Here is a 14,529-nt window from a genome sequence, read left to right as displayed (position 1 = left end):
CCCCTGAACATCCGCGCTCCCTCTGATGGGCCCTCCCCAACCCGGACCGTCTGGGCAGGGGTGCCATGTGGGCCCACCTGCGTGCACCCGGCTGGAGAGTCATGCTGAGCTTCCCGTCAGCAGCTACGGTTTTCACTTGTTCTTTAAACGCAGCATCACCATATTACACACGCTTTCTCTACACTGAGAATCACCCCTCAAATGCCGCTCGGTCGCCACCACAAGCCAGACAGCGGCAGAGAAGACGCTCAGCCTCCTGCGGCTGCTTTGTTCCTCAAGTGTCCGGCAGAAACAGAGCCGGGATCTTAGAAAACTAAGTGAGCTCTTAAAACCTTCTATACCAGCAAACACTGGAAACAATGCTCGACCTCACTGGTTTCGGGGAAACACAAACCATCCTGCGTTTCCCAGCCTGGCCTGAGTGTGGGTGCCGCTCAGTCACAGCGCAGAGCACCGGGGCCACACTTGGGGGAGAAGCACTACTCGCCACGCCGTCCTATTTGTTAGCAAAGCACCAAGAACAACCCACGGGCCGACGAGAGGGCGGACGAGCCAAGGGGCTGCTGGGGGAACACAGAGTTACAGCCAGGCCCCCAGGACTGGGAGCGTGGCCAGGACAAAGCCAGAAATGTGAGGTGCAGAGGGGGGTGCCTGGCAGGAGGCGTTCCCGTGATGCTGGAGAACCTCTGTCCACAGGCTTACGGATGCTTACACATGTAAGAACGTAAATTATGCAAACGTGCAATAAAAATATAAAAACCTGCACCCGTATTAATGCACAGCTACAGTACAGAAATGTGCGTGCGTGTGTGACACAAGGACAGAGGTACAAGGATTGATAGGCACTAAAGTGGAGACTGTGTTGAGGGGGAGCAGGACAGGGGTTCAGGACGGAGAACACAGGCCAGTGGAGTGTCCGTGCTGCATTTCTGAACAAGACACAAGAGGTAAACATGGGAAAAAGAGACCTAACAGCTGAGCGGAGGGTACCTGACTTCTCACAGCTTTCTACACTTTTCTGAATGCTTATTTTTCAATACAATAAACTAAAGGCTATAGTACAGATGCCATCAATCATCTGAGACATGGGAATAACGAGCTCATTTTGCTGGGACTACAACTGACATCCCGTGTCCTCACTGGGCGCCTTCCCACCCGATGCTGTGGAAACGCAGGAGCCTGGAGGCCTCAGGCTGAGGCCGCGGAGGAACGAGGGCACCGGCCTTTGCAGCCCCGGACTCCGTGCCATCTGAGGTGGACTCCGTGCCGTGCGAGGTGGACTCCAGACAGACACGTGACAACGGCCACCTAGGCTTCCGGGCTGAAGGATGCCCGAGTGGCCTTGTTCACAACCAGGACAGACACGGGTGCCCCGCTCTGGGGGCAGCTAGAGCAGGAGGTGAGGCGGCCGGGCCGGCCAGGCAAGGCAGCCTAGTGACCCAGACCTCGCGGAGCGCGCCTTTGCCTGGAAACAGGGCTTTTCCTTGGTTCGCTGCACAGCCAGGGAGAGCTGGGAACGCCTGAGGAGGAACACTGAGGTTGCAGGGTCTTTGAGCAGGCTGACGGCTGACTGATGACCGCCCCTGCGACCACAAAGGGGGCTGTGTGGCTGCCGCATCACATCGCCTCTCCCTGGGAAACTAATTGCTCTCCATTGTTCCCGGCGACATTATTTTTCTGGCAATCATTTTCTTTGAATGCCCAAAATGAGCATGAAACAACTCTTTTGACCGGACATAAAAGTTAAATGTCCCAATGTTGATCAAATTAACTTCAGCGCTGTGACAATGGACTATATTTGTGAGAAAATAATGGGGGGGACAAAGGGGCGCTTTATGCCAAGATTTCACAGTTGTAATGTAAAAATGTTTCTGTTGAACTAGGCCAGGCCACATTTCAAAGGGGAGACAGAAGAGCCCTGTCACTTGTAGAAAAAAATCTCATTTCACCGCCCAAAAGCTCAGGGAGGTTTCAGGAAGTTTCAGGAAGGATTGTGCGAGCTGAGGTCTCTGCTTCTGGTTTAATCCCCCAAAATGCTCCCCACAGAGCTGTGTCTGGGAGCCAGACCGACCGGCCCCACAATAGGTACAAAAGTGCAAGTGCCCGCCTGCACCCACGGCCTCACGGAGGGTCTCCGTGCCGGCTCCTCCGGGGTTGGGGGGGGCCCAGACCCACAGAGGCCTCATACCTCTAAACCCGGTGCACCCTCACTTCCAAGGCTTGCAGCTTAACACTCTTCATTAATCAGGGATTTGTCTTTTTTAACCTCTCATAACACAAGATGAAAAGCAAAACGTGCAAGTTGCACAAAAAACACAAAGATTATTATTTGTAACAAGAAACTCAGAGGAACCCACCGGCTGCACCTTACTGACACTGAAAATCCTATCTTTCGATGTCTCGAGTAGGAATCCTTCCCAGTCAAGTCCAAGCTGGAGTGAGGCTCCGTTGCTGTGGCAGCAGGCACGAGGGCACCATGGTCACAGAGCCACACCCGTACATGACGACCCACGGTGCCAGGTGCTCCGTGGCACTCACAGCTGGTGCTGCCGGAAGGTTCCACACTTCTGAAGAGTGGGCACACTTCAGACAAGGAGAGTGTGCATCTCCAGTTTTTTTAATAAGATTCTATTTTGGAATCATCTTAGATTCACAGAAAAGTTGCAAATGTAGCTCTGGGCACCTCTCAGTTTTAACACAGGGGTCCCCACCACCAACTCCCAGGGATGGGGACTTCAGGCTGAGGTGCCACCTCTCCCTGGGGCTGACGCCACACGCTCCAATGGAAACGTGAGCCTACGAAGCTTTACAGGGAGATTAGGCCAGGAAAGGCAGGCTCCCCTCTCAGGAGCCTCCTCGCTGTCTCCTGCTTCTGCGCAGAGCCCGGCAGACAATGCTCCCAGAGGTTCCCAACGCTGTGAATGGGGCACTGTTGGTGGCAGCGTCCATTCAAAAGGCCAGCGTGGCATTGTCCTCCCAAACGGCAGAGCAGAATGCAGTCTGATGGTGGCTGCCAAAAGGTTAGCAGCTCCGATGAAAGGCCGGCCCGTTATTCACGGCTCCTACAGAGCTGCCCTTTGTGCCGGGCGGCCGGCCCTGCGCAGTGGAGGTCCGGATCTGCGGCTGGCTGAGCTCCCCACAGAAGCGACTCATGGGAACGGGAAGCTGCAGGAAAGTGCCCTGAAACCAAAAGGCTGCTCTCCCGGAGGCTGCGGAGGAACGGCATTTTGGGGCAATGAGACATTTTAATGCTACACCCCACTGGCAACCTGACTAGAGTCACCAAGACCAGAGTGTTTGTGGATCCATCCCAGCCCGTGATCCACAGGAAGTCCCAGCAAGAGTTGGTGCAGCTGACACAGAACCTGTCAGGCTGGAAGACCACACAGGGCCATGCCCTGGACCAGGTCCTTGCTCCTGGGCCGCTGGCTCACTGTCCCAGGGGTGGTCTGCCTGCAGCGCCCCCAGCCAAGCAGCCCCCGGGGAGGCCAGCCCATGGCTGCTGCCAGGTGGCCCCTCCCAGGAGGGCCACTCCCCTGAGTGTCACGTAACCACACATTCCGACTTCTTCACCTCCTCCCAGAAGGAGACTCTGTGTTCCAGGCTGGGTGCTGTCAGGCCAGTGCCTACCGGAGTGTTTGAACCTGCTCAGGTCAGGGCTGCCGTTTTTGAATCCCTGGTGCCTCAGCATAGATGGGGTGATGCCAGGCCTGCATGCTGGAAGCACTCGAGAGCGGGTGTGGGCAAGAAAGGGAGACAAAAGACTAGTGGACGAGCCAGCTGAAGGACGAGATACCCCAGCACGGGGAGATGGGGAGCCGCCATCACGGTGGTGGGTCAGCACACTGGGACACTGGGAGATGGGGAGCCCCCGTCATGGGGGTGGTGGGTCAGCACGCTGGGACAAAGGGAGACGGGGAGCCCCCGTCACGGTGGTGGTGGGTCAGCACAATGGGACACAGTTCTGGGCCCCACCCAGTGGCAGGCTGAGAGCTCAGGTTTGGGCTCAGGTCCACTCTGGCCCTCTGTCGCCTCGGGGTCAGTCCCACCTCTGAGCCCAGCTCAGTCCGAGCCCAGGAAGCTGGCAGGGCCCACTGAAGAGTGCCCAGCTGCATTCAGGATTGAGGGCCGGGCCCTTGCAACCAGCACCCCCATCCCACACGTGGTTCCTCTGTGTGGAGCTGGCAGGCAGCAGCAGGTGCCAGGGTGCTCGGACAGTGTAAGGGACCTGATCTTAGGGCCCCCAGAGGTGAACTGATGGCCATTCTCACTAGCCTGGCTAATGTCAGCACAGGGACAAGACTCCGTGTCCAGAGCAAGTCCCTGCCGAGCCCGCTGAGGAATCCAGAAGGAACATGCACGCAGCAGGTGATGGGCCCAGCAGGCCACTGTCAGGGCTGAGCTGTGCTGAGCTCCATGATGACCATGGGCGAAGCCCAGGGCGGCTGAGTGCAGGCAGGAGGGGTCAAAGGTCAGAGCCTTAGAGGAGCACCAGAAAGAGGCTGGCTCATAACATGGGGCTGAGAAGCTGGGCGGCCACCATCCTTGGTGCACTTACGTGGACATACAACTCAGTGCCCTGGTGCGGGGGGGTAGAGGACAGGGCGGGGGTCCTGGGGAAATCTGAGGTCACCCGGGCAGAAATGCAAAGATGCCTGTCCTGCAGTAACAGCTGTCCCAAGCTCAAGCAGGTCGTTGACCATCACTCAGGCCATGGGACGCTGGTAGGAGAGGACTTCAACAAGAGAACTAAGCAGAAGGAGCAGAAATGAACAGCCCAGTGGACTTGGGCTGCTACACTGAGCTTCAGCAAAAGGTCCATGTGCAAATCAAGAGGGATGCTGGTCCCCAGACCAGACAGATCCTCTTCAGCGGGGTGTGAGGGGCCGCCTTTCTTTCCCAGATGATAGCCCACCAGCTCTGACCCTGTGAAAGGTCACATGAGACTGTCACACACAGAAGGAGGCCCCACGGGGTTCAGGCGGAAGGGTCCTGAAAACGAGCTGTGAGAGCGGAGCGAGGAGTGGCGACAGAGCGAGGGGAGGCCGGCTATGAGCCTGGGCAGGAGGCGGAGGTGGCTTCCCCACTCTGAAGACCACTGACACCCCGGCCCTGCCCAGCCCCCGCCAGAAGCCAGTGGCTCCGGCTGGACTGTGGAGGGGCAGGGCCAGGAGGGAGGTGGTGCTTGGCCAGGCTTGGTCACAGGGGCCTCGCTGAGCTGAGCCTGACAGCCAGGGCTGCTCCAAGGTGCCTGGAGCCCGAGCCTGGCAGGAGCGGCAGGCGGGCCAGAGCCGTGGGAAGGCACTGACTGTGGCCAGCGGAACCCCATAGAGCATTGTTTCCGAGCCCCCAGCCAAAACATGGATGTCAGACTCTGAGACACTCCAGCTGACATCTTTATTTCTCCCAGAGAACAGAGAAGAGTCTGGCACCCACCTTGGGTCTGTGGGGTAGGGGCTGCCTGGGCCTTGGAATGGGGGTCAGAACTTGTGCCGTATCAACGGTCAACATTTGCAGTTTCGTAATTTTGGCAAATAGGAAAAATCAAACAAGGAAAAGTGGGCTAAGAACCGTGACCCTCTGCGGAGGACACGGCCGCCCTCGGCACCCACCTGTCGAGCACGTAGCCCAGGGCCTTGTGCCGGATCCCCGAGTACACGGATGGGCTTGTCTCCCACGCAACCAAGTTGGAAGCGTCGTGGAAAAGATGGATGTTCACCAGGTCAAAGGCGCTGCAGAGACAGAGAAGCAGGCTCAGTGACGGGGTGACGCCGCCAGTCACCTGGTGCAGCCACTCCTACACTGTTCCCTCCTGGGCTCCCCAGTGGGACGTGGAGCCAAGCCTGGCCAGGGGCCCAAGGGGTTGCAGGCGGGCAGAGTCACCTGCACCCTGCATTCCTGCCCTCCTCAGCTGCTCCAGGCTGAGCCAGAGCATGCCCTCCTACCTGGTCAGAGGAGGACACACGAGACCTTAAGTGTGAGTCTTGACACCTCTCTGCAATGCGGTTACTCTGACCAAATGAAAAGGCAGCTATTTCTTGTTAAAGAAAAGGACTTATACACGATCACAGGAACTTTTCCTCAAGCCGTTGGCCAAACCAGGAGGAGGAGGGGGCGGGGGCAGGAGGAGGAGGAGGAAGAGGCTGCCTCTCTGGGAGGGAGGAGGAAGAGGGAAGAGGAGGGAAGAGGAGGGAGGAGGAGGAGGCTGTCTCTCTAGGCCTGAGCCCCCTCAAAGGCCAGCTGGTGGTCTGGCCGATGCAGCCTAGTGGCTGTCAGCAGCTCACTGTAGGGGCCTGTGACGGGGGGGGGGGGGGGGGGGGGGCACTAAGCGGTTCATTTCACTCCCAAGAAGCTCCTCAGCCCACAGCCCTGAGAAAACCCTTGGGGAAACCCCAGCGGCCCTGCTTCTGCAGGGACACGGTGAGGCCGGAATTCAGCCATCAACCTTCCCACACCCTGGAGAGCCCCATTCATTACCAAGGATGTATCTGTCTCACAATGAGGACAGTGCAGCGACATGAGCATGCCACAGTCACGCGCAGCGCCGGGACCACCAGGCCCCAAGACCCAGCAGCCGTGTGTGCTAACAGCCATCTCCTGGGGGCCATGTAAAGAATATGATTCCTCTCCTACAGCTGTGATGACCCCAACACCCCTGCCTCCTGTGTCCACCTCTGTGCGGCCCCTCCCATACTGAGCCAAGGTGTGACCAATGGCAAAAGGCAGACATAGTGGCCTGGCACTCCCTGGATTAGGTCACAAACACTGCAGTTCCATCTGGGGCTCCCTCCCTCCCACTCTCTCTGGCTCTCTGGAACCCCGCTCCAGGGAAAGCCCTGACCTGAGTGGTCCCAGGAAGGAGCCAAGTGGAAAGGGCAGGGGCTGCTGAGTGCCCTGCTGCTCCTACCCCCCCGGGCGTCCCCAGGCTGGAATCGCTGGCTGATGCTGGCACCCTGAAGGGGGCTCTCCAGGTTTGGGGGGCTCCAGAACCCGCCACCAGCCCCCACCTATCCCCTGTGTGTGGGGGCCGCAGCAGTCCTTGCCCTGCACGGCTGCTGGGCACCCCTCGCCTGGACAAGCCCATCAGCCAGCATGGGGCCCTTCCCCAGGACCCATTCATGGGGGCACACACCCGCTCCCAGAGCCCCTGCACCCTCAGGTCCACAGGCCCAATCCCCGGGAGGTTGAGTGCACATTCAGGGGAGAAGAGTCTGTCTTCAGCACATTAGGAGAGGAGGTAACAAGTTTCTGAAGGTGTCCTCTCATGGCAGAAAGGGTGGGGCTCATGCCACTGAGAGCCAATGCCCTTGGGAAGGCTGGGCCTGAGAGTCCCCGAGTTGGAAGGTTTCTACTTCACGTGTGCTCAAATGCCCACCAGGACATGCAGCTGGACCACTTTCTCACCACTGCACATGGCCACAGTGGGACCGCTGGAGGAGGGGTGCCAGGAGGAGCCCCAGGCGGCATGGCGGGCGCTCAGACTCTCACGCCCACAGGAGGAGCAGCGGGGGCCTTCGGTGTGTGAGCCTTGACGCTGGGCTCGTGGGGCCAGGCGACAATACTCCGTGTCACACAGTATCACCAAGAACAAAAAAGGTCAAAGGGCACGGGTTTGGGTGGCAGCCTCTGATGGGATGCTCGCCACATACCACTTGTGCAAAATACAAAAGGGGGAAACGTCCTGAAAGTTGACAAAGGGAGATAGTCGATACAGCAACGTACCAGTCCGCGACGCACCATCTTGTCCGAACGAAGCCTTTTCTGGACCATTTGCACTGAAAAAACAAATAGGTTACACAATAAGCAGGCTTAGGAGAGGGACACACTCAACTCACACATGATCAGGGACACCCAAGATGCGCCTGCAATCGGAAAAAGTGATGTCAACCTTTCAGCGCATAAGGTGCTCTGCTAAGAAGAGCTGAGATGCACACTTGCTGCAAAGGCAGAGCTTTGCGTGCACAAAGCGCACCAGGGTTGTCTATGCAGCCGCAGGCAGGAAAAGGGACAAAGAAACAGGGCACCACTGTCTCCTAAGCCCATCCCCCACGCTCGAGAGAAGCTGCAAGGAAACCATCTATGTTGTCAGCCCAGGCACACGTGAGGAGCGCCTCCACAGGCAAGTCAGGATGCCCTTGGCCACGCCACGCGGAAGGCCTGGGCCGCAGCATCCGCAAAGATGTCCTGGACTGCTGGCGAGCCTGGTGAAGGACGAGGAGACGTCTGAGGCTGGAAAGAAGTGAGCGAGGCCTGCCTGGACGGCCCTTCCCCGAGAGCGGCTCTGGGAGCGTGGAGGCTTTGCACAGCTCCGTGCCCATGACACTGACCCTAGAGAGCCGCGACGCAGATGGACAGGCCCAGGATGGAGCCTGCCAAGGGAGAAAGGGGTCAAACCAAAGAAACCCGGGATTTAGTTTTGCTACACTCGCCTACCTCCCTAAAAATAACCTTTGTTCTAGAACACGCCTTTTTCTCTTGTTGGTCTGTGACACCAGGACCAGAGGAGAGAGAGCAGGGGCAGGCGTGGGGGGTGGGGGGGCGGGAATCCACACCTGCGCCTTTTCCACAGCTCCTTACAACAGTGGGTCAGAGACCGACTGGGCTGGCTGCTGCCTTGTCCAGGATCAGTGACCAGTGACCTTCTGGTCCATGATGGGCAGGAAAGGAGGGTGGAATGCAGCTGTGATGATGGAAACATTCTGTGTCATGCTCCCCAATAGGGTAGCCACTGGCCATTTGGGGCCACCGAGCACTAGAAATGTGTAACTGAAGAGCCTAATATTGCAATGTTATCTTTTTTTTTTTTTTTGTGAGGAAGATCAGCCCTGAGCTAACATCCATACTAATTCTCCTCTTTTTGCTGAGGAAGACTGACTCTGAGCTAACATCTATTGCCAATCCTCCTCCTTTTTTTTTCCCCAAAACCCCAGTAGATAGTTGTATGTCATAGTTGCACATCCTTCTAGTTACTGTATGTGGGACGCGGCCTCAGCATGGCCGGAGAAGCGGTGCACCGGTGCGCGCCCGGGATCCAAACCCGGGCTGCCAGTAGCGGAGCGTGCGCACTTAACTGCTAAGCCACGGGGCCGGCCCTGCAATGTTATCTTAATTTTAATTTAAATAGCCACACTGAACACGGACGCTTCACAGCCTAAGCAGTTAGGGAGTGCCGCTCCTGCCCTCTTGCAAACCCCCAAGGGGCACTGGAAGACTCTCCTGAATCCCCAATTTACAAACACCACGTTGGCAAACCTTCAGCGAAGCAAATGAAAGTGTCCTGTTACCCCTAGAATGTCAGCCACCAGGGCAGGATGTCGTCTGTTTTGTCCCCAGTATTCCCAGCAGGAGCACGAGGCCTGGTGCATGGCCTTCAGGGCACAGAGGAGGGAGGAGGGGATGCGTGTGTGGGGACTCAGGTGTCCTATGGGATAGGCAGTGGCAGCAGAGGGCGAGGACTGTGTCCTCCCTCGGGCCTGGGTTTGCTACATGGGAACCCAAAATTAAAGGCTGAAGAAAAGAGCTCCCTGCATGAGAGAATGGCCAGAAGAACAGGGACTGTAGACAATTCAGCACAAGTTCTTCATTTCATGCAGATAATCCAGTGGCTAAAATCTCTCCCTGACCCACAGCCCCGTTAGCCACCGTCCATCTATGCTTTAGGCCCCTAATGACCGAGCTCCACGAGCAACCTCCTTTCTCTCCACTCTTGCTCAGCCTCACAGCACGTGGCTCTGGATTCCAGCCCTCCACCCAGAGTACTCTCTGCACGTCCTCGTGCCTGTCTGCAAAGCCGGCACGTGCTTTTCCTCTCACCCACCTCTCGGCTGCGCCGACCCCTCAGCAGCCTTCTGTCCTGCAGACACACCCGCCTGGCCTCGAGGACCTGCCTTCTCCGGGTCCCCTTCCCGCCATCCGACCCTTCTCAGCCCTTGATCCCCGCTTGTTGTGCTGGGACCCTGGCACCAGGCCTTCTTCAGGCCCCCTCCGCAGGCCTGTCCACTTCAGGATGGGAAACACAGCACCTCCCTGCTGAGGACTCCACCTCCATCTCCCCTCCGCCACTTAGAGTCAGCCTGCTGCCCCGCAGCGCCCACCACGGCTGTTGACGTCCCCTCGCCAATCCTCTCTCCACGCACATCTTCTTCTCTGGTGGCTGTCAGGTTTTTCTCTGTCGTCAGTATTCTGAAGCTTCCCTACAGTTGAGGCTTGCATCCATTCATTCATTTATTTATTTATTTATTTATTTATTTTTCCCCCAAAGCCCCAGTAGATAGTTGTATGTCATAGCTGCACGTCCTTCTAGTTGCTGTATGTGGGATGCGGTCTCAGCATGGCCGGAGAAGCAGTGCGTCAGTGCGCACCCGGGATCCGAACCCAGGCCACCAGTAGCGGAGCGCGCGCACTTAACCGCTAAGCCACGGGGCCGGCCCTTGCATTTATTTTTATATCCTGCCCAGTACTCAGTCTGAGCACTCAGGGCTTTAATTTTGGAAAAACATCCCCTCTCATCTTTTCCAATATTTCTCCCCATTGTCTCTTTCTGGAATTTCTTTGGGATGAATACAGAGCCTCTCAAGGGGCCTTCAGGTCTTTTAACTACTCTTTTCCATAAAAATAAAACATGAAAACAACCAGGCAAACAAAAATCATTGCCTCTCTTGGCTATGTTCTAGATGAATTCCTTAACAATACCTTCTGATTCACTGATTCTCTCTTTGGCCACATGTGGTTTAGAACCTATTCTGGGGCCGGCCCGGTGGCGCAAGCGGTTAAGTGCGCGCGCTCTGCTGCGGCGGCCCGGGGTTCGCTGGTTCGGATCCCAGGCGTGCACCGACGCACCGCTTGGGAAGCCATGCTGTGGTGGCATCCCATATAAAAAGTGGAGGAAGATGGGCACGGATGTTAGCCCAGGGCCAATCTTCTTCAGCAAAAAAGAGGAGGATTGGCAGATGTTAGCTCAGGGCCGATCTTCCTCACAAAAAAAAAAGAACCTCTTCTGTTATTTTTAGTGACTGTGTTTCTATCTACTCTTTTTCATATTCCTTTGTTTTTTTCCTGACTGCTTTTGTTCAATAACATCTTGTTTTCAATTAACGTTACCCTTTTATTTATCTCTTTGAGCAGCCTAAACATACTAAGTCTTTGTCAGCTTGTTCCACAACATTAATTTTATTGGGAGTAAACTGGTGTTCTGGGGTCTGTTCACCTCATAGACTTTCTTGGTCTGCAGTCTCCTGCAGAGTGAGAGCCCACCTTCTCCACCCTGCAGTCCTGTGGCTGCCCCGGGGCCCACACCAGGTACCATATGGAGTCTGGGTTCCTGCTCCCTGGTGACATTGAGAAGGTCACCGGTGCAACTACACAGTCGGCAGGCAGTATGGCCTTTCTCCTCCCACCACTAAGGCCCTATGGGAGTGCACTTTTTTATTACTATTTTTTAGAGCAGTTTTAGGTTTACGTACAGCGAGCTCCCATATGCTCCCCCCTGCCCACCCCCCACACAAACAGACACCTTTTCCTCCAGCTCTGCTTGGCGAGAGCCTAGCCTCATGCCGCAAGCTGGCTCTGGTTCCTAGCCTGCAACCCTCTCAGAGCTCCAGCCGCACTGCCCGCCAGGAGGACAGGGCCATGTGAAAGACCCTGGACACTCATCGAGGTGTCACCAACGTGTCTTTCACTAGACAGGCGGTCTGACCACCGCACAGCACTGAGCGTGTGGTGGACCTGTTTGTCTGCTGCGTGAGACATTCGACTCTTATTCCAAATTCTCTGGGGGGCCATTTGCCCAAAGAATGCTCTTATTCATTCCACATAAGTAGCTGTGTCTCTGATGAAGCACACCAACAGGGAGCTGAGCTGAGGGCTAGTGAGGCCCCTCCACTGCCCTGGCTGGAACACTGAACCGATGCTCAGAAAGGCCACATGGTGGAATCTCTCCCCTTTACGTGCCCTGCACTCCAGACAGCTGCCTCGTCGCTTCTGTCCATAACGCCCTTCCTCCACCTTCCACACATCCAAATCCAACTCTTTCTCCCAAGCACTTGCCAGGGCACCTTCTCAACTCCACCACTCTTCACGTGGCCTCAAACTGGGCCTGAGTAGGACATCTTCCGTTGGTATTCAAGCCCCAAGGCCAGGGGCCTAGCCTCCCTCTGCAGCAGCCAGGACTGGAGCCAGGACTGCCTGGGTCCGAGTCCCAGCCGTGGGCCTCAGGCTAGACAACTTCTCCGAGCCGTGGCTTCCTCCAGTGTCCAGTGCAGGTGAGAACAGGGCCCAGGGCCCAGACCAGGCTGCTGGACGAGGGGCAGCTCCCCCATCTCGGGAGCTGAGCGCAGTGTGCACGCGGCCAATGAGCACCACCCCACATGCCTGATGGCAGCGCTGCAGCAGCAGGAGCCACAGCCTGGCCAGGGCTGCGGGTGCCGACACCATTCTAGCGCCAGATGCACTGAACGTGTTCAGTCCTCACAACAGCCTACGGGACGGATGCCAATGCCCATTTTACAGACCAGGAAACTGAGGCCCAGAGGTTAAGAACTGTGCCCAAGGTCACTTGGCAGGTGAACGGTGGAGCCGGATTCATGCCTCAGTCCCTGAGCCCGGGAGCCTGAACCCTCACCCCTGTTCCCACCCCACCCCGAGGCCACAGTGGGAGCCAGGTGGATGTGGGACTGGGGACAAACTCATCCTAACCTGGTAAGGCCCACCTCTTCTTCTAGTACCAGAGCAGGAGGCAGTGACATCTTTCCAGAAGAGGACAGCCACCTTGCCTCATGGGGAAGAAGGGTTTCAACGCACACGACTATCTGACAGGCCTCTCCATGGCCCCTCCCAGAGAACTAGCAACGTATCTTCCATCCCACGCCACTTCCTTCTGTCCAAGGGTGGGAGGTGGCTCGGCGACCCCAGTAGGTGGGTGCGTACTGGGAAACTAGAAGCTGCAGCACGGAGCAGCCCTGACTTAAACTGGCCTAACTTCTGTGCTAAAGGCGAGCCACCCGGAGGCGGCACAGGTGAAGCTGTGTGTGCACTGGCCCGGCTGATTCCGTGGAAACAGCCTACATGAATAACCTCTGACGCACAGGCGGAGAGACCTGCGGTCAGACCACATGGAGAGCAAGCCGGGCAGGCAGCGCTGAGTGCAGCACGGGCAGGCAGCGGTGCGCACAAGGCACCATCGATGAGGACCCAGAGAGCACAATCGTCTCCTCTCCAGCTGTGAGGGGAGCAGGGGCGGCAGGACCCGCTCCTCCAGGAGAAAGGGGCAGGCTCCAGGGCAGTGGGTGCCCTGTGCAGCCGAGGGCCCCCTCCCCGGGGTGTGTGGACTCAGCAGGGCCCCTGGGAGCTGCTCCTCATCAGCGCTGACCCTCTGCCAGCTCCCACCCCCCCAGGAGGGGCCCTGCACCAAGGGCTCACACTGACTGCTCCTCCCATCCCTCTCTCCTCTCCCTCCCCTCCCTCCTCTTCCCCTCCTTCTGCCTCCTCCTCCTCCTCTAACTCTGGACTCTAACTCTGGAACGCCTGGACACCTGAAGAACAAGGCCTCCAGGGCTCGGGCACTCGGCCCTGCCCCAGGCACTTCTGCATCATCAGAGCTGGTCCTGAAGCCCACTTACCTTCAAGGTGCAGACCACTCATGATCCCCTCTTTTGGCAAAACAAGTCATGAGAGGAAGGGTTTCTTTTTACTCCTTAGTCTCAGAAACTAAGATTTCCAGGACTCTCCTTGGCTCCTTCTCGCCCTCTTCCCCTCTCTCCTTCCCACCTTACAGGCCTCCTCCTCGCTCTCCTCCCAGCTCACCAGACACCCATCCTCTGCCCGGAGTCTCCCGGCACCTCTGTCAGCTCCGCCAAGCTTGTGCTGCGGCCACTGACCCTGCTGTGTGGAACTGCACCCTGCGCCCATCCTCAGCACCCCTCGCTGGTAACCTGACCACGGGTTCCTTCCTCTCACGTACAACTCACTGACTGACCACACGCACCGCCCATTTCTCCCACCAGGACGCACATTTCCTGAGGCCAGGGTCTTCACTCGTCCTGCGGGATCCACGGCACCCTGCAACATTTGTTGCAGGCGTGAACAGAGACAATCCACACACTTGAAGGGAAATTGCCACACAGTGAGGAACGGCGATGGGCGCCCACTTCCAGAAGGTTCTTTCCAGAAGAGCAGTCTGGCCAGGATGGACACAGGCATAGGCAGACACCCTGCAATCATGCCTCTCAATCCGAGACCCCAAGTTGAATACGTGGGTTTTTACGTAGAATTTAATATAACCACCAACAGTACTACTTCCATTAAAAATGGAAGGCATATGTGAGTTTTTGTACCAAAAATTAATTATTGTTCCCTTCAGTTTTCAGTTATTTGTGTTAACTGAAGTGTCTATGTATATACATATCTTCAATATATGTGCACGTGTGTATCTTGTATTTTAGACTTTTTAATTTTCCATAATAATGGAACACTGTTTTCAACATTATTAATAGAATTACCTAAAACAGGAGATGTTATTTTTTTGTATACTAT

At 56.7% G+C, this 14,529-nt stretch overlaps 1 protein-coding gene across 2 annotated transcripts in view; it reads right to left on the bottom strand.

The window, feature by feature from the left end:
* INPP5A (inositol polyphosphate-5-phosphatase A) overlaps window positions 1–14,529 on the bottom strand; it is a 240,056-nt gene that overhangs the window by 57,666 nt on the left and 167,861 nt on the right. For both annotated transcript variants that reach the window (XM_087432894.1, XM_004438857.3), the window contains exons 7-8: window positions 7,723–7,775; window positions 5,613–5,732 (exon numbers count right to left, since the gene is read on the bottom strand). In XM_087432894.1, coding sequence (XP_087289020.1) covers window positions 5,613–5,732; window positions 7,723–7,775 — 173 coding nt within the window. The remainder of the gene's footprint in view (window positions 1–5,612; window positions 5,733–7,722; window positions 7,776–14,529) is intronic.

Source organism: Ceratotherium simum, chromosome 6 (genome assembly GCF_057802395.1).
Source record: "Ceratotherium simum simum isolate JZ-2026a chromosome 6, ASM5780239v1, whole genome shotgun sequence".
NCBI lineage: Eukaryota > Metazoa > Chordata > Mammalia > Perissodactyla > Rhinocerotidae > Ceratotherium > Ceratotherium simum.
Note: the sequence above shows the minus strand (reverse complement) of the source record. Positions and strands in the feature narration are given on the sequence as shown.